The sequence below is a fragment of the Lipophrys pholis genome (assembly GCF_963383615.2).
Source record: "Lipophrys pholis genome assembly, chromosome: 15".
Classification (NCBI taxonomy): Eukaryota; Metazoa; Chordata; class Actinopteri; order Blenniiformes; family Blenniidae; genus Lipophrys; species Lipophrys pholis.
Genome location: NC_137642.1, coordinates 27860996 through 27885062, shown reverse-complemented (window position 1 = coordinate 27885062; position 24067 = coordinate 27860996). Strand labels below are relative to the sequence as shown.

Here is a 24067-nt window from a genome sequence, read left to right as displayed (position 1 = left end):
GTTAAGGAGTTAGGAGAAACAATTCGGACGTACCTTCAGATGAGCTCCAGAAGGGTGTGCTCTACAGGGTGTAGAGCTTCATGAAGGGTTTCCATGGCCGAGCAGCTGCATCCAAACCTCACATCACCAGGTTGGGGGGGGGTATAATGTGGGCATAACAAGACATTTTAGACAATTTCCAGCTTAGCGGGAACAGTTTGTAGACCACTTCCTGTCCCAACATGGCCGCATCGGGACAAAGACCTGGATGATCCAGTCCGACTGTCCTGAACAGAGTCCAGACCTCCAACAAAAGAACCTGAAAATGTACATTAAATGATATTAAAAGAAATATTAAACAACTTAACAATCATTATGGGTCAAAGAGCATTAGAACGTAAACATTGTGTTGCATGCTGGTAAACATGGCGAAGATAAGGCTTATATTTGGTAAATATTAGAGTGAGAAGTTATTTCGGTTCAGGGGACTCAATGAGCCACACAGACCGACTCCATTTCCCACAATGCATCACGCCCCGCCGCAGCGGACGTGTTTGACAGCTGCTCGCAAATGGAGCAGAAAACTGTGTGAAAAGCACCCGGACGCTTCTCTGTCGTTGTTGTTGTTGTTGTTGACTTGATTACGTCATCGTGTGCTTTGTTGGTACACAAACGGGCTCGTAAACAAACACAAAGACCAAGGAGCACGTGCAGCGGCAGACTGCGAACTTCAGACGGACCGAGCTGTCCGGAGAGAGTCCGAGCGAGACGTCTCACTCCGCCGTCAATCTCCGCGTCCGACCACCGTCCGTCACCTGCAGCCAAAACGGCTTCACATGTTAGAGGTCGTTTTAAACTTGTATAAAAACACAATAGAAAGCAGGTGAAGGCGAAGAAAAGACTTTTGTACAAACAAAACTGAATCATGAACTAAAGACAAACAAAGCTGATAAGAACGATATAAAATATTTACAGTGATGTAATAAAACTTGCAATATTTCTTTTGAATAGAACATCTTGATGACTTATATCAAATTCTCTATCAATTTATTGTAATGATTTTAGATGCTTAGTCAACATTCAAAGATTTTGAGAGTATTTCAAAGACTTTATTCCATTTCAGATTAATCACAAAGTAAAAATAACATGTATTATTTGTTTGTTTTTATTTTCTCAGTTGTTTAGTGAGGGGGCAGGTCAACATGTAAGAAGATGTTCTGTGATTAATCAGATGAACCGGAAGGCCAACAGATGAGATTAAAACTGGATTCCTTAGTTTTGTTCTGGTTTCCTGTTCCTGCAACACGAGGAAGCTTTAATAGAGGACTTTCCTGCGGAGTGACTCATCTCAACAATAGACAATCGGTGCTAACGGCTAAAGCTCCGGAGCTCGCAGCGGACCGGGCAGCGCCGCTCCTCGGTCCTCCGGTCCCCCGGTCCTCTTCCCCGGTGTCCCCCTGGTCTCCTCCCGGTATGATGCCAGCGGACACCGCCATGACTTCCATCGTGCAGAGAATCGCCCGCCAGGCGCTGCTGACCTTCCGGAGCCCGGGCGGTCGCTCGTTCCCGGAGCAGCACGGGAAGCTGCGGAGCTTGGTGGCGGAGGTGCGGGCGGCGGACCTGCAGCTGGTCCCGCGGAGAGCGGAGGACGGACACGGCCCCGGCCCCGGGGCTCCGCCGCACCAGCCCCCGGTCACCTACATGCACATCTGCGAGACGGAGGCGTTCAGCATGGGGGTGTTCCTGCTGCGGGGCGGCGCCTGCATCCCGCTGCACGACCACCCGGGGATGCACGGTGTGCTCAAGGTTCTGTACGGGAAGGTCCGCATCAGCTGCTTCGACCGGCCGGAGCCCGCCGCGGCCCCGGGGGACGCTGGAGGCGCTGCGGGCGGCGGGGCCCCTCGGCTCCCGCCGCCGCTGCAGGCCCCCGCCCCCCGCCGCTCCGTGCTCCGCTCCTCCGCCGTGTACACCGAGACCAGCCCGCCCTGCGTGCTCGGCCCGGACCGGGACAACCTGCACCGGATCGACGCCGTGGACGGACCCACGGCCTTCATGGACATCCTGGCCCCGCCGTACGACCCGGACGACGGCCGGGACTGCCACTACTACCGGGTGGTGTCCGGGCCGGAGGGGCTCGGCCCGGAGCCGCGGGAGGTCTGGCTGCAGGAGGTGGCCCAGCCGCCGGACTTCAGGTGCGGAGGGGAGCCTTACCCGGGCCCGGAGGTCCGGCTCTGAGCCCCCCCCCCCCCCCCGGTGTTCCGGCTCTGAGCCCCCCCCCCGGTGGTCCGGCTCTGAGCCCCCCCGGGGGAGGTCCACCTCTGGACCGTTAAACGACTTTGACCCAGAATGTAACTTTACTGCACAAAACTGAACTTTATTGTTAATTTTGCTTCCAACTGCAAGAAAACTGGAAAAAATAATAAATATATAATTTTGAACTTGAAGAAAAGAAAGAAAGTTGAATAAAGTCTGAATCTGAGATTAAAGTTTATTTTTTATTAAAAAGTCAGAAAAATGTCAGAGCAGAAAAGTTTTTGAGTCTAAAATGTAAAAAATTCCAGATTAAATTTGATTTGGATTCAGAATTTTTGTTTGAAAATCTTCAGATTGGAGATTCCAGGAGGTTCTGTTGGTTTCCAGGAGGTTCTGTTGGTTTCCAGGATGAAGGTCGGACTTTTGCTCAGGATTCAGTTTCTGCAGACAAAATCCAACTGATGCTTCTGGACGTCCTTGAACGGAGCGTAATCCCTCCAGATTGTAATCCAGAAATCTGTTTGACGTCATCTCTGCACTTTCATGAAGGATTTAAATTCTGTGTTTTATTTTTAATTTAAAGACTTTTTAAATTGTTTCCTCATGAATTACATTTTGCTTTGAAAAATAAAAGTATTTTCTTCTGAAGGACTTTTTATTTTTTTGTCGCTTTTTAATTTTTTTTTAATCTTTTATATAATAAATTTAATGTTTTCTTCAAATTGTCCAGCATTCTAAAGACCATTATAACGTTTTTTAGTTTTTCAACTTTGTCATTTGTTTTTTTCTTCAATTGAATTTTTCTAAAAACAAAATTCAGTTTGAGTTTTATTCTGACATTTCATATTTTTATCCTTGAAACTCAAAACGTTTTAATGAAGCGTTTCATTTTAAACTTTTCCTACCAAAACCTAAAACGTAAGAAATTTAATGAAATCTTGAAACTTTAATTTTTTTTTTAATTCTCACAAATTTATATTTTTATTTCTTCAATAGAAATCAGCTTCTATTTTATTATTTTCTCATCGTTCCTATCTTTTCCCACGTTTCAACTTTGTTCCATTTTTTTCTCATTGCTTCTTTAATGTCAGATTATTTTATTTAATAGTTTTTGCCTGTTTTTTTTCTCCAGTTTCTAGTTTCAGGGTTAAAATTCTTCCTGTTTCTAATATTCCCGTGTTCTTTTGCTCCTTCTGTGGTTCAGTTAGAAAGAAATCCAAGGTTTTTGTAAAGTTAAAAGATGTGATGCTACAAAGAAAACATGGCGGTTTTTTTTTTTTTTTAAAGGACCGTTTCCATGACAACGGCGCTCGGAGCACAAACAGGCTGGAAAATAAAAGCTTTTATTAAACTTCTGACATCCTGTCGTGATGAAAATACAGGAAGTTCCTTAAAGTTCCTCCAGCAGAGATTCTTTAACCTCGTCTTCCCTAAAGGACAGAATCTGTCCAGAGGACCAACCAAACCAGAACCTCTCCTCTCATTCCAACCTGCAGGTTCCTCAATCCTTCACAATAAAGTCCAGAAGTTTCGAGACAAACCATCAAACTGTTGATGGTTCCTGACTGATGCCATCTTGGGAAACCTGCCCCAAGGAATTGTGGGATATCCAAGATGGCGGCAGCTCCAGCCAGAACATCAACATTTGGAAAAGCTCCAGACTTTGTCAAGGAAAGAGCCTTGAATCCTGGAGAAAGTCTGGATGGAGTGAAACTGAAGCTTTTTCCTCAGAGAATCCAGATGTGCAGAGATCCAGAGGACAAACGGGATCTTGTGACACGAAGCCTCGGGAACCTTCAGGAGGTTCTGGGACGCTGAGACGTCAACAAACCGGGGGATGTCCCGCCAAAATAAAATGCTGGAAATACCAGTTAGTCTGAGTGTGAAGAGGAACTTCCTCCAGGAAGTTTTTATTAGAGACGAACATCAAGAACTAGAACTAGAACGGTTCTCCTGTGTGGATTCTGGTAGAGGGACTTTAAACCAGTTTAAACGGTTTCATTCTTTAATCCAGGGAACCCGTCGACTCCAGAGGATCTGATTGTGATATGAAACCACGACTGCTGCGTTACAGAAACATTAAGGCCAAAAGTGAAGCTGAAGAGCATCACGATTCCCGGATTATTGACCTGTTTTCAATCCGTCTTCATGTTTCGCTCTGGATCCCAGAGTTTGTTGGTAAAAACACGTCGAGTCGACGCAGAAACTTACTGGCTTCCCTTTACCAGACAAACCCCTCAAGGCTTCTCACCCGTGTGAGTTTCCATGTGGGCGAACAAATGATTCTGTTGACTAAAACTGTTTCCACACGTTTCACAGGCATACGGCTTCTCACCTGTGTGAGTTCTCATGTGGCGGCAGAAGTTGCTCCGGTCGCTGAAACACTTTCCGCACGTTTCACAGTTGTACGGCTTCTCACCCGTGTGAATCCTCATGTGGGCCAGCAGAGTGCTCTTGCCCCGGAAACATTTGCCACATATTTCACAGGACAACGACTTCTCACCCGTGTGAGTTCTCATGTGGGCCAGCAAGTTACTCTTCTCTTTGAAGCACTTGCCGCAGGTTTCACAGACCCAGGACTTCTCACTGGAGTGGGTTCTCATGTGGCCCAGCAGGGTGCTCCTCTGTCGGAAACATTTGCCGCATGTCTCACAGGAGTGCGGCCTGTCACTGGTGTGGGTCGTCATGTGGCGTCCCAAGTTGGATTTGTCTCGGACGCCTTTGCCACATATCTCACAGGAGTAGCGGTACTTCCCCGTGTGCGTCTCCATGTGGTACAACCAGCCCCCCTTTCCCCTGAACCCTTTGCCACATATTTCACAAGAGTACGGCTTCTCACCCGTGTGAGTCCGCATGTGGCGCAGCAGGTTGCACTTGTCTCTGAAGCCCTTGTCGCACATGTCACAGGAGTAGCGGTACTTTCCCGTGTGCGTCTCCAGGTGGTACAACCAGCCGCCCATGTGTGTGAAACCTTTGCCACACGTTTGACAGGAATACGGCTTCTCACCCGTGTGAGTCCTCATGTGGGCCAACAAATGGCTCTTCACTTTAAAGTGTTTCCCGCACGTTTCACACGAGTGTCGCCTCTCACTCTTGTGAGTCTTCTTGTGGCTGAGGAAACTCTCTCGGTCTGCAAAATGTTCTCCACACTTCACACAAGAATGTGGCTTCTCACCTTGGTGAAAGAGTCGGGGACTGTTGCGCTCCGGGTTTGGACTGGGAGCCAGGAGCTGCTCGTCGTCTGAGTCCGGTTCGCTGCAGTCGCTGCCCTCGTCGGTAGAAGTCTCCATGAAGGAATCGGTCTCTTCGGTCAGGATGAAGTGTTCTGGTTCTGGACTGCTGGACTCTCCCTGCAGTTCTTCACCTCGGTGAAGCTTCGAGTCTCCTGGTTCCCCCGAGTCTCCTGGTTCCTCTTTAACTCGGTGACGCTCCGAGTCTCCTGGTTCCTCTTTAACTCGGTGACGCTCCGAGTCTCCTGGTTCCCCCGAGTCTCCTGGTTCCCCCGAGTCTCCTGGTTCCTCTTTAACTCTGTGAAGCTCTGAGTCTCCTGGTTCCCCCGAGTCTCCTGGTTCCCCCGAGTCTCCTGGTTCCTCTTTAACTCTGTGAAGCTCCGAGTCTCCTGGTTCCCCCGAGTCTCCTGGTTCCTCTGAGTCTCCTGGTTCCTCCTTGATGTTTGGCAGCTCTGCTGGCTTCAGGGCCACAGTGGAGCTGATCTCCTGATGGGGGAATGGCTCCCCCTGCTGGCCGTCTGACGACACAACAGAAACAGATCCAATGATTCACGTCAGCAGATGATTCATTTGATCAAAAACTACGAAGCCAAACTTGTTCTGGATTGTTTTATATTCCTGCTGCATCGATTGGAGATCAATAAGTTCCTGAGATGAAGCCAGTGAACATTATCGATAAAACAAAGTTATTAAACCTGAACCGAACACAAACCTCCGGTCAGGATTCTTCACGAGTCGTCTCGGTTCATCGACTCACCTCGACTGGGAACGTTGACGGGACGACGGGCGGTGGCGTCCGGCGGTCTGCGCTGACGCTCGCTCTTCTTCTGGTACTGAGAGAAGCTTTGTTCCAACATGGCGGAGATGTCTTCAGCTGCAGCGGTGAGTCTCTGGCTGACGAGGCGTCGGACCGAGCCGTGACAGAACCTCTCACCGTGGTCTCCTCCACCACCAGCCGGACTCAGCAGCACCAGCCGCACGCTGGTCCGAACGCCGTCTGGTTCCTCCTGGTCCTGGTGGGTCCACGCAGGCTCTGCTTCCTCCTGGTGTTCAGGAAGCTCCAGCTCCTCTTTAATCCCCACAATGTGGGCTTCTTCATGGATCTGAAGCGGTTCTGGTTCCTCTTTGATGGCTGGAGGATCCTGCTGCTCCTGGATCCACCTGGAGCTGGTCTCCTGCTCACAGAGCTGCTCCTCCTTCCAGACACGTCGCTGCTGGAGCTCTGGAAGACAAGAAGGACGGCAGATGTTGAAAGTGAAGACAGGAATGAAGAGAAGGAGCCATGGAGGCAGAATGGAAGGAGAGAGCAGCGTGTGGTGGAGCTCTGCTGGAGCTCTGCTGGAGCTCTGCTGCGGGATCGTGGCAGGAGCTGCTAGCATTAGCATGTAGCGACTCTTACCTTGAGAAAGTAATGGGATTACTGATTACTAGTTTCTCCTTTCAAAAGTAACTGAATTACAATGGCAGCTGCAGTGCAGAGGACAGGAGGAGCTGCAGCAGGTCGTGAGGCGGCTGACATCACTGGGGCCACGCCCCCTCTCCTCAGTGGCCTGGAGAAGTAACTTTACTCTGATTACTGGTTTGGGAAATGTAACTTGTTAGATTACTCGTGACTGAAAGAAGTGGTTATATTAGAGTAACGCGTTACGACCACGTTGCTTAGTAACGCGTTACTGGCATCACTGCATGTGGCTAGACACCTGGCTCCGCCTAACACGGGGACCATCCGCTCCATAACAGCGGCGGTGCTCGTGTCCCCCTCTAAAGCCTCCGTGCAGAAACGTGGTGCAGCAGCTTCCTGCAGGCTTTAGTCGGAGCGGATCGTCTCCGGTGTCCGTTCAAAGGACTCCAAGAGCCTGAGAGTCCCCGTGAGTCCTTCATGTGTCCATCGATCTGCTCCATACCTGCTGTGTGGGACTTGGTCTCCAGCAGTCGGTCCTCCTCGTACTGGAGCAGAGTTTGTTGGAACTCGGTGAAGATTTCTCCCGCAGCAGCAGTTAGTCTGCCGCTGATAAACTCTCTCAAAGCCTGAAGTGAACTCATTGTTCCTGCTGGAAGCAGCGGGAGGATTTCCAGCTCCAAACAGCCTCCAGAGCTGCTGCTGCTCTCGGTTTGATGGAGGAGCACAGAGCAGCTGGAGCTTCATACCGCCCCCCGCTGGCCACACGGGGAACTGCAGACAAACTCCTCACAATATCAGCTGTTTTCTACCTGCCAGCTCTCATTAGGAAACTTTCCTTTCCGGCCTGATTCAGACTGTCACACTTCTACTTTTCTTCCTAAACTATTATTTTAATCTGAATGATCACAACATGATGTTTATGAGTCTAGAAATGTTCAGAAGATTTCAGAGGGAAAGATTCACGGGATCACAGAGACTCGATTGTAAGAGAATAAAATGTTTTTATGTCTTAAAAATAAGTGAATCTTTAAGTAATTTATATCACAACAATTGTCTGGTTAAGTGTTTGTTTTTTGTTTGGGTGGGGTCAGTTTAGTAGAAGTAATTACCAACTTTTTCTTGCTGGATTCCCCCCCCCACACACACACACACATGCACGCGCGTTTACTGTACTTTCAGATTAAAAGCTGAATGAACCTGATGACACTCGTGAGATCCAGTTTCTCTTATATTCTGCAATGAGTTTATTCTCTCTGAGGATAAACTCTCTGGCTTTAGGCGGCTGTGGCTCAGTTAGTCGTCTCTCAATCAGAGGGTTGCGGGTTCGATTCCCCAGCTTCCCCAGCCCACATGCTGAGGTGTGCAGAGCAAGACACTGAACCTTAGACTGCTCCCAGTCGATGCAGTGAGCGCCTTGCATGGCCTCTGTAGATGTGTGGCTGTGATTTAGAATGGAAAGTAGTTTGTGGAACAGCGTTCTATAAATCCATTCAGGAACTGGTCTCCTGGTTCATCTTTAGTCTGACGCCACATCATTCTTCTCCTGCTGCTTACAGGACTCAAAACATCATGTTGTGATCATTCAGATTAAAATAATAGTTTAGGAAGAAAAGTAGAAGTGTGACAGTCTGAATCAGGCCGGAAAGGAAAGTTTCCTAATGAGAGCTGGCAGGTAGAAAACAGCTGATGTTGTGAGGAGTGTGTCTGCAGTTCCCCGTGTGGCCAGCAGGGGGCGGTATGAAGCTCCAGCTGCTCTGTGCTCCTCCATCAAACCGAGAGCAGCAGCAGCTCTGGAGGCTGTTTGGAGCTGGAAATCGTCCCGCTGCTTCCAGCAGGAACAATGAGTTCACTTCAGGCTTTGAGAGAGTTTATCAGCGGCAGACTAACTGCTGCTGCGGGAGAAATCTTCACCGAGTTCCAACAAACTCTGCTCCAGTACGAGGAGGACCGACTGCTGGAGACCAAGTCCCACACAGCAGGTATGGAGCAGATCGATGGACACATGAAGGACTCACGGGGACTCTCAGGCTCTTGGAGTCCTTTGAACGGACACCGGAGACGATCCGCTCCGACTAAAGCCTGCAGGAAGCTGCTGCACCACGTTTCTGCACGGAGGCTTTAGAGGGGGACACGAGCACCGCCGCTGTTATGGAGCGGATGGTCCCCGTGTTAGGCGGAGCCAGGTGTCTGGCCACATGCAGTGATGCCAGTAACGCGTTACTTAGCAACGTGGTCGTAACGCGTTACTCTAATATGACCACTTTTTTCAGTCACGAGTAATCTAACAAGTTACATTTCCCAAACCAGTAATCAGAGTAAAGTTACTTCTCCAGGCCACTGAGGAGAGGGGGCGTGGCCCCAGTGATGTCAGCCGCCTCACGACCTGCTGCAGCTCCTCCTGTCCTCTGCACTGCAGCTGCCATTGTAATTCAGTTACTTTTGAAAGGAGAAACTAGTAATCAGTAATCCCATTACTTTCTCAAGGTAAGAGTCGCTACATGCTAATGCTAGCAGCTCCTGCCACGATCCCGCAGCAGAGCTCCAGCAGAGCTCCACCACACGCTGCTCTCTCCTTCCATTCTGCCTCCATGGCTCCTTCTCTTCATTCCTGTCTTCACTTTCAACATCTGCCGTCCTTCTTGTCTTCCAGAGCTCCAGCAGCGACGTGTCTGGAAGGAGGAGCAGCTCTGTGAGCAGGAGACCAGCTCCAGGTGGATCCAGGAGCAGCAGGATCCTCCAGCCATCAAAGAGGAACCAGAACCGCTTCAGATCCATGAAGAAGCCCACATTGTGGGGATTAAAGAGGAGCTGGAGCTTCCTGAACACCAGGAGGAAGCAGAGCCTGCGTGGACCCACCAGGACCAGGAGGAACCAGACGGCGTTCGGACCAGCGTGCGGCTGGTGCTGCTGAGTCCGGCTGGTGGTGGAGGAGACCACGGTGAGAGGTTCTGTCACGGCTCGGTCCGACGCTTCGTCAGCCAGAGACTCACCGCTGCAGCTGAAGACATCTCCGCCATGTTGGAACAAAGCTTCTCTCAGTACCAGAAGAAGAGCGAGCGTCAGCGCAGACCGCCGGACGCCACCGCCCGTCGTCCCGTCAAGTTAGAGGAGACGGGTCTGTACCGGGCTGTCGTCCTCATGAACACACGTCAGGAGTTTTAATCTGAGCTCCTCATCCCAGATTAAATTCAACTTTATTTCTACTAATATATTTAGCGTCTAACCTAACAGTCATTTCAAGAAACCTTTCAGAGACAACTTGTCCTAATGGAGTCTTTTCTCTGCGTTTTGTTCAGGCGGCCTCCAGGAACCAGCCTGTGAGGAGGAGCGGCGCCACCTGGAGGAGGATCAGAGGAACATGGAGTCTCACGTTAGTGAAGAAGAGCCGTGCAGCGGCCTGCACGGAGCTCCGTTTGCCCCCAAACAGGATCCAGAGACTTCTGAGGAAGGAAGTGAGTCCGACGAAGAGCAGCTCCTGGATCGCCAATCCGCCAAGTGTGAGGACCGGGACCGGGACCAGGACCGGGACCGGGACCGGGAGGAGCAGGACCAGGAGAGTTGTGGAGGCTCAAGAACCAGCCGAAACAAGAGAAGGAGTCGTGATACGCAGCGGCGCGACTTCACACAGGAGCCACCCTCTTTGAAAACACGCGACCGTTTGTTGAGTCACTCGGGTGAGAAGCCGTTTCCATGTAAGCTGTGCCGGAAAAGCTTCACGAGCAACAGTGGCTTGTTGCGCCATATGAGAACTCACACAGGTGAGAAGCCCTTTCCTTGTAGAATATGCCAGAAAAGATTTAGTCAGCAGAGTCACATGTTGTCCCACATGAGAATCCACTCAGGTGAGAGGCCATACTCTTGTGAGCTCTGTGGTAAAAGTTACATGAGGAACACGTCCTTGTCATACCACGTGAGGACTCACACGGGTGAGAATCTGCATTCCTGTCAAACTTGCGGGAAAACTTTCACTCTGCACAGTAAATTGTTGGTCCACACCAGGACTCACGCGGGTGAGAAGTCCTACGTTTGTGAAAGGTGTGGCCGAACGTTCCGCATGAAGATGAAGTTGGTGGCCCACATTCGGACCCACACAGATGAGAAGCCTTACGTCTGCAGCGACTGCAACAAAAGGTTTGCGACTTCCTCGAACCTGAACAAACACGTGGCGGTTTCTCACCCTCAGGGTCGACGCTGCGCCTGTGAACTCTGCGGCAAAGCCTTCAAACACCGCGTCGCCTTGTCCGCCCACATGAGGACACACCGGCTGGTGAAGTCTCACACGTGTGACGCTTGCGGTCAGAGCTTCACGTCCGAGTTTGTGTACTTGCAACACGTGAGAATTCACGCAGGTGAAAGTCCATTTTCTTGTGAAACATGCGGTAAAGACTTCAGATTCAAGAGTGCCCTGCTGCGCCACATGCGGATCCACACGGGTGAGAAGCCATTCACCTGTGAAAGATGCGGGAGAGCCTTCACGCAGCAGAGTCACCTGTTGTACCACATGAGATCTCACACAGGTGGGAAGCCGTACGCCTGCCAGACCTGCGGCAAAAGCTTCATATACAAGTTCCTCTTGAGGGACCACATGGGAACACACACGGGTGAGAATCCATTTTCCTGTGGAACGTGTGGTAAAGGTTTCCGATACAAGAGTGCCCTGCTGCGCCACATGCGAATCCACACAGGTGAGAAGCCGTTCTCGTGTGAACGCTGTGGGAAAAGCTTCACTCAGCAGGGACACCTGCTGTCCCACATGAGGTCTCACACAGGTGGGAAGCCGTACGTCTGCCAGACCTGCGGGAAAAGCTTCATCTACAAGTTCCTCCTGAGGGACCACATGGAAACACACACGGGTGAGAATGCATCTTGAGGAACACGGGACCACATTTTAGGAACCGGTTGACACGGGAACTCACACAGATGAAGCAGGAGGACAAAACGCTGCGTGGACAGACGAAACCCGAAGACCTTTTTAGATAAACACCCAACAGTTCAGCACGGTGGAGGAACCATAAAGCTGCGGGGCTGCAGCGGAGGCCTCCACTTCTTTGAAATTACAACTTTACAATTAAGTAAAAAAACAAAAAAAACTTTTCTTAAATTACTTTGGATAAAAAAGACGTTTTTTGCAGGCTGTGGAAGAAACGGTCAGCAGGACTGTAAATCCCCCTGAACGTCTGGTTAATCTGATTAAATTGTGTATTTGAGTCGACGCTTCACTTCGTTCGCCACCTTGACTGTAAATAAAAGGATCTGATGGCGTCTGCGCTTCACTCAGGTGAAGGTTCGTGAAGCAGTGAGTGTCATGAGACCACATCTCCACCAGAGACGTTCAGCCTGGGAATAAAAGCCGTGACCTTGATAGTGGGAGTTAAAATAAGGAGGAACTAAAGTACTACAACACTTAAATATTTTTATTTCATTAATGATCAGGAGAAAAGAATAAAAGAGACAAACAAGAAAAGAAAGAAGTAAAAGTTAAATCAGAGGGACTCAGTTCTGGCAGCGAAGCGGCAGCTTGGACCTCGGAGGAGTTTGTTGTTGGGAGATCTTCGCCTCCTTCTTTCCTCCCTTCTTCTTCTGGAACGGAAAATACTCTGATTACTTTGGGTCCGTCCGAGGAAGACAGACTTTCAGGTCAAAGTTCTGAAGCTGAAGGTTTGTAAATAATTCCTATTTTTGCGTTCTTTGTACGAGAACGCCGTAATAACTCGAGCTCAGTGTTTGAGGTGACGAAGGGTTAAACTCCAGTGTCAGTCCACACGTCTTCACATCATGAACTCAGTGTTCCACAACGGGACGGTTTCTCTTTACGTTCCCAGAAGAACTCCGACGAGTTCCTCCGTCTGAACGATGATGGAGAGTCGTGATCGACTCACAACTTCAGAATTACATAATATCAATCTTGGGACTCAATAAGATGAATGTCTGCAATAAATATTTTAAGTTTCAAAATGTCCGTCACCAAAGAGTTTCTTTGTTCAGCGACATTCAGAGTTAATAAAGTTAAGTGAACATTTGTGTTTGTAAAACTTTGAATCCTGGATATTATTTTTAGATTCTAACGTCACTGGAGTCTTAAGAAGCCGCGACATTCTGACAAGAGTGACATGAAACATTCTCATTGGTCCAAATCAGTCGATCACTGATCTGTTCACCAATTCTTTGCATTGATTTGCCGTTGCTCTGTGGCGACAGAGCAACAGTTGGATTTCAGATTGGGTGGAAAGCTTCTAGAAACCCGACGGCAGCTTCACTTTGGATCGAGGAGCTTCAGCCTCACTAGAGAACAACGAGCGCCGCTCGTGTTTCGTGTCCCGATTTAAGGAACGACACGCAGCACGTCTGTCACCTTGGAAACGCAGAAACGCTCACCTTGAAGAACGGGAGGCGGACGCCCTGGTTGAAGACCAGGTTCTCGTCGATGGCCGGCTCCCTGGTCTCGCTCTCGTTCAGCATGCTGCCGTCGTCCTCCACAGAGTCCTGAACCAGCAGTCAGTCAGTCAGTCGGAGACACGGAGACACGGCGGCTTCATAAACCCGGTCAACCTACCGGATCAGTGTGGCTCTGCTTGTCCTCCTCGTCCTCGTCCTCCTCCTGCTCCTCGTCCTCCTCCTGCAGGGCGGCCTGCAGCGCCTCCTGCTGCCTCCTCAGGCTCTCCAGCAGCTCGCTGCGGCGCCGCGGCGTCCTAACTCTCTGAGGATACACAAACTGCCGGCGCTGAGGCGTCGTACCTGGAGGGAGCAGGTTGGTCCAGACGAGGTCAGAACAGCGCGAGACCATCGATACAGTGAGGTCACCGGCCTCGCCTCACCTGTGGGTGTGTCATGCTGCAGCTCCTCCTGCAGGAAGCTGCACAGCAGACTGCGCCCCGCCTCCAGCTGCTCCTGTAGCTCCGCCTCCCGCCGCTCCGCCGCGCTCTGCTCCTGACTCGCCTGCTCCTGCGCCACCCTGACGGCCTGCTGCACCTCCTCCCCCTTCCTGCTCAGCTCCTCCTGCAGCTCCTGCAGCTGCTGGGCACCGTGCGTCTCCACACTCTGCAACAGGAACCGCCGACCGTCACACCACTTCATTACAGTAATGTAACTAGTTACTTCTGATCATCTCCCTTCGTGTGCACCAAGTTACTTCACACTAAGGCCGTTTAAACCACAACGAATACGCCTGTATCCACAAAACTCTTCAGCTTTGGGGGGTGGCGCATGCTCATCTCTCTCCTCCCTCCCCGGTGAAAATAGTTCCTGTTGCGTAAACGAGGCCTTAATAGTTACTCCTTTCACAAGTTTTGTAATTACTTCACAAGTTACTAAAAGTAACTAACTGCTTTGACAGGAACCTTCATGCTGCGTAATAGATTACAGTGGCATGTTGGTAAAACAAAAAGTGAGTCACTACATGCTAATGCCGCCCACAGCGGCCGTGGCTACATGCTAATGCGACCCACAGCGGCCGTGGCTACATGCTAATGCTAATGCTGGTTTTCCTCACGGGGCACGGACTCGAAGACACGGACCTGCTGCAGACTCTGAGCTTCAGCGGTGACCTCCCCCATCCTGGTCTGGTGCTCCTGGACTCGCTGCTCGTCCTCCTGCGCCGCGGCGCCGCTCCACTGGACGTGACGCTGAACCAGCCCTGCAGCCAGACCACAGCTTCAGAACCGGAGGAAGACTCAGAGAGAAACCCGGGAGAAGAAGAGTTGTGGTACCTGACACGGAGCTGTGGATGTGGGAGCAGCGCTCGCTCACCTCCTCCACCGCCTTCAGGCTGACCTCTGAGTTGGCGTGCAGAGAGGAGGCCAGGGCGAGCGAGGTGGAGAGGAGCAGGTCGGCCCGGCCCGAGGCCCGGTTCTCCATCGAGCTGCAGTTGCTGTGACAAGAGGAAGAGCAGGTCAGCAGAGGACTTGGTGATGGTGACGGTGTCTGCAGGTCTGCCTCTCACCTGCTGATGGTCTCCCGGAGGCTCTGGACGGGTCTGCACAGGTCTGCAGAGGCGGAGCGCAGGCACGAGAAGTTCTGGTCCAGGTGGTCCTGCAGGGCTCTCCGTATGGACTGGATGCTCTGGTGCGGACCAGGAACCGGAGAGGTGATCAGAATGACAGTCCAGAACACAGTGGAGGTCAGACTGTGTGAGCTTCGGATGGTTCTGGAGGAGTCCTCACCTCCTGCTGCCTCTGCTCCTCCTGCAGGATCTTCTCCTGCAGAGCCAGGTGCTGCTCCTGCAGGCCGCTCAGACTCTGGACGGCTTCCTGCCGCAGCGCAGCCACCTCCTGCACCAGAGCCTGGAAGAACTGCCCCGACTCCTTCATGGCCTCCACCTGTGTGTGTGTGTGTGAGAGAGAGAGGCTCAGAGCAGTGGAGGAACCAGGACAGTGTATGTATGTGTATATATATGTGTGTGTGTGTGTGTGTGTGTGTGTGTGTGTGTGTGTGTGCTTGCCTCGTCAGCCAGCGCTCGCTGCGTCTCCACCGAGGCTCTCAGAGTGTCGGTGAGCTCCTTCACTGCCGACAGACCCGTCAGCGTCTGAGCCACCAGCACCTTCTCCAGGTCCTGCCGATGCTCCTCCTGCACACAAAGCGCTGGACATCAGCTCCGTCACGCTCCTGGAGGACGCTTTACGGACGGCGAGGACTCACCAGCAGCTGCAGCCGGCTCTGCTTGGCCTCCAGACTGAGCTCCTGGTCCTGCTGCACCTTGTGGACACAGCGAGCCACGCTCCGCTCCACCAGCGAGCTGAAGCCTCCCATCACGGACGCCACGGAGGACACGCTGTCCTTCAGTAGGGATCGGTTCATCACCAGCAGGCCGTCTGCAGGAGACACTCGGGTTCAGCCAGGTGGGGGACCGCGGGAAGACAGAAGCGGGGACCGGGCCTCGGGGCTTACCAAAGGCCCGAGAGCAGTTTCCCAGCATGCAGCGCTGCTTCTCCCCCTGCTGCTGGACGGAGAGCTGGATGTGACTGAAGGAACCGTCCATCTGCTGCATGAAGCTCTGCGCCACCTGCTGGTTGTGCTGCTCCACCTGTTAGTGGTGAGAGGTGGAGGTGATGCTGCCGCCTCACATCCTGTCTGTCTGCTCAACACTTAACTCCGAGCCATGCTAAATGCTACGTGCTAAACATGATTAAAGTGACTGATCCTCTCCTCAGCAGCAGCTTGGTCTACAGTCGTATAGCGCAGCGCGGAGAGAGACGCTACGCTCTGCTAGGCTGCTGTAGACTGAGGCTGGTGGAGGTGACGTAGCATCGACACACAGCTTTCACACATGTATGAAATACAAATTATGCTCAATTGTATTTAATCATATTGGTTAGTAGGTAAAGGTTTGTACTCGTCCTTTTAAAAAGGTGCCATCAGCGCCTCCTACTGGTGAAACCACATTTCTCTGCTCCTCACATCTGGAGAACAGCTGAGTGAAGGACAAACACTTCAACCTCTGAGCTTGTTACTCTCCCTCAATAGAATCAGGTTAGTCTAACGGCTTCCGCTCTGCAGCGAGTGTTCAGAGACTCATCTGACCTTCTTCTTGCGCTCCAGCTTGTCATGGAGACCCGACACGTCGCTGGTGCTTTGGTCCACGGTGCTCAGCAGCTGCAGGAGGAGACAGAGACAGGCTGACACACCGACTGTCTGCTCGGGAGGAGGGTAGTCTCTGGGAGCTCTGGAGGGACGTACCTGTCCCGCCGTGCTGTACAGCTTCTCCTGGGCCGAGCTGAGCTCCGAGGAGACGAACTCCTCCTGGCATAGCTTCTCCTTTGTCTCCTGCAGGTCCCTGCTGGTCTCCTCCAGCCTGCAGAGTCCAAACAGGTCAACTCCTCACATTCACACAGAAGGAAACCGAGCGTCCAGGCCGGACGTCTCACCTCTGCTGCTTGTCGTGGAGGTTGACGGTGCACTGCTCCAGCTGCGTCTTACTGTCCCCGAACATCTCCGTCACCTGGTGCAACGAGGGGGGAGACCATGACACAAAACACACCCCAACACGTCCAACCGTGTGAAGCATCACGAGGAAAGATCCCAGACCAACAAGAGAAGGCGTCTGATCTCACCTTCCTGAGCTCCTCCTCCGTGACGCTGATCTTGTCCTGGTACTCCGTGACGATCTCCTCGTGAGACGCGATCTGTCCAACCATTCGGCTGAAAACAAAAAAACACAGCTTTCAAAAAGACTCCGAGCGGAAAAATAAATAAAAACATTTTTAATCACACTGTCAGTGCGTATTATGTACACTAAAGGTTACTTCTAGGGCTGGGCCCCAAAAGAAAAATGGATTTATCGAATTTGTAGCTAAAACTGATTTTCATTGTGCAAATTCGAGCATCTTTGGCGTTCTGTTCCACCAATCCTAGAGGGTTTCTGTTGTTGCACGTTTGCTTAAACCTGGTAAAAGCTTGAATCTTTTTTCTGTCACCGCGAGTCTCCCCCTTCACAACAGTCCTAGACTGGGTCCGGTACTCGCCAGCTCGTCCCCCGATAGGGGGCAGTAGTAATGTACTGCAGTATTTTTGCTGTTAAAGCCAGTTGAAGTAGCAGCAGCTCCATTTCACTGCACAGTTTAAAGCAGCGAGCCTCCAGACGTCATTTGGACGGTCAATCATAGAAAAAGACGGAGGAAAGAAGAGCGCCACCTTGCTGAAGGTGTTATGTGTTCAGTAGAACCTCGGAATAGGAACCCGGTAAGAGCAGACAAATAGTCAAGCACGGAGGTTTTAACTGTTTACATCTTAATGAGGGACGGCCTCCAGCAGGGGGCGCTGCTCTGAAGTTTACTTCGGTCAAACATGAGGCCCGTGGACCAAAACCGGACGCAACAAGCTCCAATCAGCCCCAGGAACCACAAAGCCAGTGGTTATATAGGATTTATTCTATTTTTTTTTTACATTTCATTGTATTTTGCAGCAGAATGTTTCATTAAAATTGACTTTATGTTGAGGTTGTAGTCATTTTTAGTACCAATTGTGTGATCTTGCAAAATTCACCCCGTACACTCCGGCCACAACACAGAAATACTTTCAGGTGTAAATTCAAGTGTAAAGGTCATTACAGCTTTATTTTACCAGTCCAGCAACTCGGGATGAAACTGGACTGTAGTTAAATGTCATTTAGTATACCCCTTTGTATATTATATATATATTATATACATCTTTATATTGATTCAGTTGTGTTCTTTTAAATAAGTACGTTTCTTCTCTAACTTATTATATCAACTAGTCCAATTTATCACGTCACAATGTAGTATTTAGTTGGATTTTCTGGTAAAGTGTTTCACTAACGAGTTACTTCTTCACAATGTGGATGAGAAATGAGGGAGCTGGAGGACGAATCAAAGTGGAGCCACTAGGAGGAGCAGACGACCCGTGACCTGTGACCTGTGACCTACTCGTAGTTCTCTGCTGACAGAAAATAGCCGTTCTTGTCTCGGGCGGCTGCCAGGTCACATTTCAGCCGACGGATCTCCTCGGTGTACTCCTGAGAGGAGGAAGACGAGCAGATATGAGAGTCTGAAGGGAAACCTTCCCAGCATGCCGAGCGGCGAGTGGTGCACCTTGATGAGAGCCGTCTTGGTGAGTTTCTGGTTGACCTCTGGCTTGTTGATGATGTTTTTGGCCCTGCTGGCGTACTCCAGCGTGCTCAGAGTCTCCTGCAAACACAACACACGGCCTGTGACTCACTGCCCCGCCTGCTGGGCAAAGTGGGACTACAGGACCCACCTCCAGATTGCTGGAGGACGGCGACACGGTGGCGATGATGGAGGTTTTTGTTCGTCCTCCCAGCGAGTCCTGAAGAATTCTGGTCAGCTTTGACTCCCTGAGCAGGAAAACAGACAAAGATAATCATCTTTGTTAACTGTACAGGTATGGGCTAGAGAAGCGAGCCCCGCCCTCCCCCCCCACCGGAAACACACAGGTCCAATTCTGGCCTCAGAAACATCACAAATTCACATGAAAGTTGAAAGCTTTTCCTAAACTCAACCACATCTAAACTTCTGAGTAATAGCCCCGATGGCCTGTGGGGGCAGTGTGGAGCAGAGTAATCCCCCTGATGGCAGGATCCGCTGGTTCTGTTGGACCGGACTCACCTGTAGGGGATGTGCGGCCTCTTCTCCACCAGAGCTGTGATGACTCGGCCAAGCGTCAGCAGCGATTGGTTGATGCTTCCTGCCTCACGGGCTCGTTTGTCCACGGCGCCGGAGCGCCCGATGTTCTCACTGCCAGCGAGATCCACCTGGGGGACGCACGGACGAGTTACAGGGATTCACTGGACTGATCAGAACTGCACTGTGATCAGCTAATGCTGACGCTGCAATAATACAGACCGACAGTAACGAGCAACTTAACGTTCATCTGAAGTAACTCCTTTACAGCCGTTACTATAAACCATCACATAATTATTATCTTATCTTATAACAAACTGCAGCCGTAGTTTTAGACTGAAACTCAGTTTTATGTGACGTTGGTGGAAATGACAGTCTGCTACTCAAAGGTTTCTGCTTGTTAGTTCAGTTTGAGGAGCTTGCCGAAAGTCGAAGCTCAGAAGTCAGAGCCGAGGCTGAACGATCATTACCAGGTTGAGTTTTCCGATCTTCACCAGCTCTTCTCCGTCCACGCTCACCTCCTTCATGTGGATGGTGACGGAGAACACGGAGTGGGAGCGGCTACACGGGGAGGAGAGACATGTGAATGCGAACGCTCCAGAACACGGCGGGTCTCACCGAGCGGCCCGGCGTGACATCGGTACCTGGAGTAGGCGTTCATCAGTGTGCAGGCGGTCCTCCTCTTGGCCGCTCCGCGCTCCAGGATCTGATAGACCTCGTCCTTGTTGTGGACGGTCACCTCCTCCAGACCCTTCACCACCACGCCGAGCTGCGGACGCAGGAGGACGTCAGACTTCCTGTTGGGCGCGAGGCCTTCAGGGCGCCTCGGGGGACTCACCTTGGTGCGCGGGTCGTCGAAGAGCTGCAGGCGCTCGGTGACGTCATCGCTGGGGCTGAGCAGGTCGAACAGCTCCTCGTTGTAGATCTCCAGCAGAGACACCTTGATGGAGAACTCTGTGCCGTTCTCAGCCAGCTTCTCAAAGATCTGGTGCAGCGTCCGCGGGATGATGCCGGCCAGAGGATCCTGAACGCAGCACAGCAACAGTCAACACAACAACCTGCTGGTGTCTGCATCACGTACAGACATTCTCCTTTGGCTGCGTATTTCCCAGCGACACCCTGAGGGCCGGTCGGGCAGAGCGACAGGGCCACATGTGGCCTCATGACGCCCAGTCTGACCGGAGCTTCCTGGATTGCTCTCCGCTCAAACTAACCCCCTCAGACGTCACCTCACACTCGGGGAGAGGGGGTAAATTAACCGACACTGGTACCGGTGCATCTCTAGGTCAGTCCTCTACAATACGTGAGACGCGGCCTCCTGCAGTGCAGAGCTGTGCACCAAGCGGAGGTCCTCAGATTGACCCTAAAGAACCCATTCATGTAATGGAATAGATGCTTTGATGATTAAAAATAGGTGTACAGGTTCTCGAGGGGGGCTTTTCCACCGGAAGGAACACGATACAAGTAGTTACCTCAAGTTAATAATACCAGGGAACGAAATTATTTAATCTGCGATCGTGGAGCCGTGCTCCTCCTCTCCACTGTCAGCTGGTGGATCTAGAACCAGTTTTTTTCAGGCTTTTCATGGTGACATGATTGTGACTAACTTCACCTCCAGGTCTTGTTTGGCGTTCTGACCGCAGGCTGAGGTCTGCATGAGGCAGCAGGGGGCGCTCCGCTATGAGACGCGCCACAGAACTTCTTTCTAATGAAGCCAGACTTCTGGTTCCTCAGGAACTACTAAACAAACTACAAACTACTGGAAATGAAAGTTGGAGTTTTTAGAGCTAAAATGAGCCTTTTAATCACTTCATGTGAAAGAGAACTTTAATCAGAGTGTTTACCTAGGTTACCATGGAAACGGCTGTAGAGCAGAGTTCTATCATTCTACACCTCCATTCCGCCACGTTGAAGCTTTTGATTCAGACACGTCCAGAAATAAAGTGAAAGGAGCAGAAAGTCACTATGGAATGTTGGAATGGTGAAAAATAAGATCCAGGATCATTCAGGTTCTTATTATTATTATTACCCCTCTATGGCCACTCCGGGGCTCTGGACTAAAACAAGACGGACGTGAAAAAACAATAATAGAGCGGCGAGGAGACTCAATGTTTTCATCCGAGGTTCAGGTCAGACTAGATGGAGCGACCCGGAACCAAACCACTGGTACAGTCCGTCTCCCGGTTCCTGGATCCTGCCGGCGCTACGCTGGTGGAACCAGTGACATACAATGTTTTAGAGTGACGCAATGACGTGGCTCTCACTTGGCTCTGTTGACAATGGAAAAAGAACCGGTTCTTTGGCGGTGCTCATTAAAGAACTGGCTCTGGCACCGGCCCTGAACTAGCTCCTGGTTCTTATAGGTGGAAAAGCTGACCAACCCCACATGTTCTGGTTCAGTCCCAGACTTCAGATCTCGAGGTTTTAAATTGTATGCGACTGCAGCTCATCTGGATCAGGAGGCGAACGGGAGACCAGACAAAAACACCGGGGGTGGTGAAGGTGTGCTGTGCTCAGACCTCCTCCCAGGTGAACTCCTCGTCCGGACTCCTCTCCCCCTCCATGGTGAAGGTCTTCCCCGTGCCCGTCTGACCGTAGCTGCTCCGGGAACAGGAGGAGGAGGAAGACGGGTTAGAGGTGGAGGTAGAGCGACAGGAGAGAGGAGCAGGACGAGTGTGTGTGGCGCGGCGCTCACGCAAACACGGTGCAGTTGTATCCCATGATGACCTCGTCCAGGATTGGGCAGACCACGTTGCGGTACACCTCGATCTGCTTGGCCGACGGATCGAAAACCTGCCGGGAGAACAGGAAGTGAGCAAACCTCTGCTTGCATGAGCGACACCTGCTGAGTCCAGAGAGGTTGTGAACGAATGAAGGTCAAAGATACAGGGACAGGAGGTACAGGATACAGGATATATTGCAGCTTTGTGACGCATTCGGCACGTCATTCCAATAAAGACACGATGAACCAGACGGGTCTTTCCTCACCATATCGAAGGTGTAGGTCTTGCGTGCCGACTTGTCCAGCTTCCCTCCCGTCTTCACGTTCACCTCCTTCCTGGTCGGGTCGCAGTCGATGACGCTGCACGAACTCTTCCGCTCCGTGGTGTTAAACGGTCTGAAAGCGCAAACCAAAACCCCTCAGCATCACCAGGCGTCTGCAGCAGCTAAAGTACTCTGCAGGATTACTCTGCAACGACCTGAGACCGCTCAGCCTCCATCGTCATGGAGACGGAGGAAACCTTTGCTCCTGGTCACCATGTTGGTAGTAACTGGTTCTTCTGCACATGCTCAGTAGAGACAATCAGAACAAAGTTTTCTATTCATGACTCCCAGTCCATATTCTCCAGGGACTTGGTGGTTTTATTTTGACAGTCACCATAATAACAATCCAACTTGGTGGTCTGTCCACTAGAAGGTTCTCCCAGTGTTATTGTTTAGAGCTCATCGTTCTCTGTTGATTGTGTGTGTGCTTTCAGTACAATAACTAACAGTAGCACCAACTAGTGGACCAACATGGTAACAACATACTTTAACTGCAGTTTCTGTGGAAAAGCACGTTTTCACAAAGTTGGGTTTTAAAGACAAATCTTTTCTGAAACGATGCGTTTTTACCAGAAACATTATTGTGTAAAGTAACGAGGCCTCTGTGTCGCTGCACTACACCAACACGTGAATGAAGCAATGTCCCGGGGAAAGTAATAGATTACGAATACTCCCGACCGAGTACGGTCTGATCTGTTGTTGAACCTCAGTAAAATACTGGATGTTGTTTGTAATCCAGCTTCAATACAAAAAAAAAATTTATTATTGAAAAGTCAAGTTCAACATCTATCAGGAGAAGCAGACCACACACACACACACACACACACACACACACACACACACACACACACACACACACACACACACACACACACACACACACACACACACACACACACACACACACACACACACACACACACACACACACACACACACACACACACACACACACACACACACACACACACACACACACACACACACACACACACACACACACACACACACACACACACACACACACACACACACACACACACACACACACACTTTAAATAATGTCAGAAATGTTGTGCGTGAATCAAACAACTGTGACGATCAGATCTGGACGTGATGACATGAAGCGAGTGAAAGACAAACTGTCATTAATAAATCCAACCATCACTTTGCTGTCGTTAAAACAGCCACAGAAAACAGACAGAATCTTCAGAGCTTTTCCCCACAGCTGCTCAGCGCCACATCCACAGGTTCTACCAAAGTGTCTCAAACTCCACTTTCTGAAGACTAACGTGTACTTCTACCGCATTATTCGTTCCTGATTACATTACTTGAGTTGCAACGTGACTCCAGTGATAAAAAGGTGCAAAAAAACACTTAACATATTCAGTTTTACTGTCAACATTTACTTTATATTCTATCATCTAAGAAATGGAATTGCACCATTTTTAGTACTCTACTTAGAATTTACACAAACTTTAAACACACAGACACAGTCACACACAGAGTCACACACAGAGTCACACACAGAGTCACACACACACACACACACACACACACACACACACACACACACACACACACACACACACACACACACACACACACACACACACACACACACACGAAGCAGTGTTGGTTTTTCCTCCTCTCACCTGCAGCGGACCACCACCTGGATGTTGCGGCCTTTCTCCTCCCGTTTGGCCGTTTTAGAAGACATCACTGCGGGTTGAAACCTTCGCACCACCACCTGTAGAAACACACACAGACAAAACACCTGCAATCAATCAGGGATTAAAACACAACTAACGCCAAACTAACCCAACAAACCTAATAACAGACGACGGCTTACAGCGTCGCTTCACGACAAACCGCCGGATTAAAACTCCGCCGGCGGTCAGTTATTGTGCCGTTAATCCAAAACCCAGTCGGGTATAAACTACCGTCACAAAACCCAGTTAAAACCCACCAACTTGTAGTTTTCGCTCCGTTAGACCAGAATAATCCACAGACTCGGTCTGACCGCTGATTCATCCGCTTCACGTCAAAGTGGCGCTTTAAATTTC

At 50.7% G+C, this 24067-nt stretch overlaps 4 protein-coding genes across 12 annotated transcripts; 2 read left to right on the top strand and 2 right to left on the bottom strand.

Moving 5' to 3' along the window:
* Positions 1–1175: 1175 nt before the first annotated feature.
* Positions 1176–3044, top strand: LOC308121234 (2-aminoethanethiol dioxygenase-like). The gene has a single exon (XM_080482377.1). It carries the CDS (start codon positions 1231–1233, stop codon positions 2212–2214), a length of 984 nt encoding a protein of 327 aa, XP_080338503.1. The 5' UTR covers positions 1176–1230; the 3' UTR covers positions 2215–3044.
* A 471-nt stretch (positions 3045–3515) lies between these two features.
* Positions 3516–7625, bottom strand: LOC308121225 (uncharacterized protein). Its single transcript, XM_080482359.1, has 3 exons — positions 7367–7625; positions 6220–6684; positions 3516–5980 (listed from the first exon to the last, which is right to left on the bottom strand). Exons 1-3 carry the CDS (start codon positions 7503–7505, stop codon positions 4470–4472), a joined length of 2115 nt encoding a protein of 704 aa, XP_080338485.1. The 5' UTR covers positions 7506–7625; the 3' UTR covers positions 3516–4469.
* Positions 7626–8595: 970 nt separating this feature from the next.
* On the top strand, positions 8596–12892 carry LOC308121224 (uncharacterized protein). The gene is made up of 3 exons (XM_080482358.1): positions 8596–8843; positions 9515–9979; positions 10161–12892. Exons 1-3 carry the CDS (start codon positions 8705–8707, stop codon positions 11732–11734), a joined length of 2178 nt encoding a protein of 725 aa, XP_080338484.1. The 5' UTR covers positions 8596–8704; the 3' UTR covers positions 11735–12892.
* On the bottom strand, positions 12259–24067 carry kif11 (kinesin family member 11; the record flags this gene model as incomplete). Of its 9 annotated transcripts, none has more annotated exons than XM_080482353.1 (27): positions 23971–24067; positions 23657–23751; positions 21945–22074; positions 21652–21749; positions 21476–21554; positions 19795–19980; positions 19601–19725; positions 19427–19517; positions 18942–19087; positions 18574–18670; positions 18408–18503; positions 18243–18331; positions 16911–16998; positions 16725–16798; positions 16537–16651; positions 16381–16452; positions 15748–15883; positions 15499–15671; positions 15302–15427; positions 15024–15179; positions 14804–14922; positions 14571–14731; positions 14379–14497; positions 13680–13902; positions 13418–13599; positions 13240–13347; positions 12259–12444 (listed from the first exon to the last, which is right to left on the bottom strand). In XM_080482353.1, the coding sequence occupies exons 2-27, from the start codon at positions 23719–23721 to the stop codon at positions 12358–12360; spliced, it is 3141 nt and encodes a 1046-aa protein (XP_080338479.1). In that variant the 5' UTR covers positions 23722–23751; positions 23971–24067. The 9 variants fall into 9 exon arrangements, with proteins under 9 accessions (XP_080338479.1, XP_080338481.1, XP_080338480.1 ...); XM_080482355.1 differs by having other exon boundaries at positions 23854–24047; XM_080482354.1 differs by having other exon boundaries at positions 23832–24039.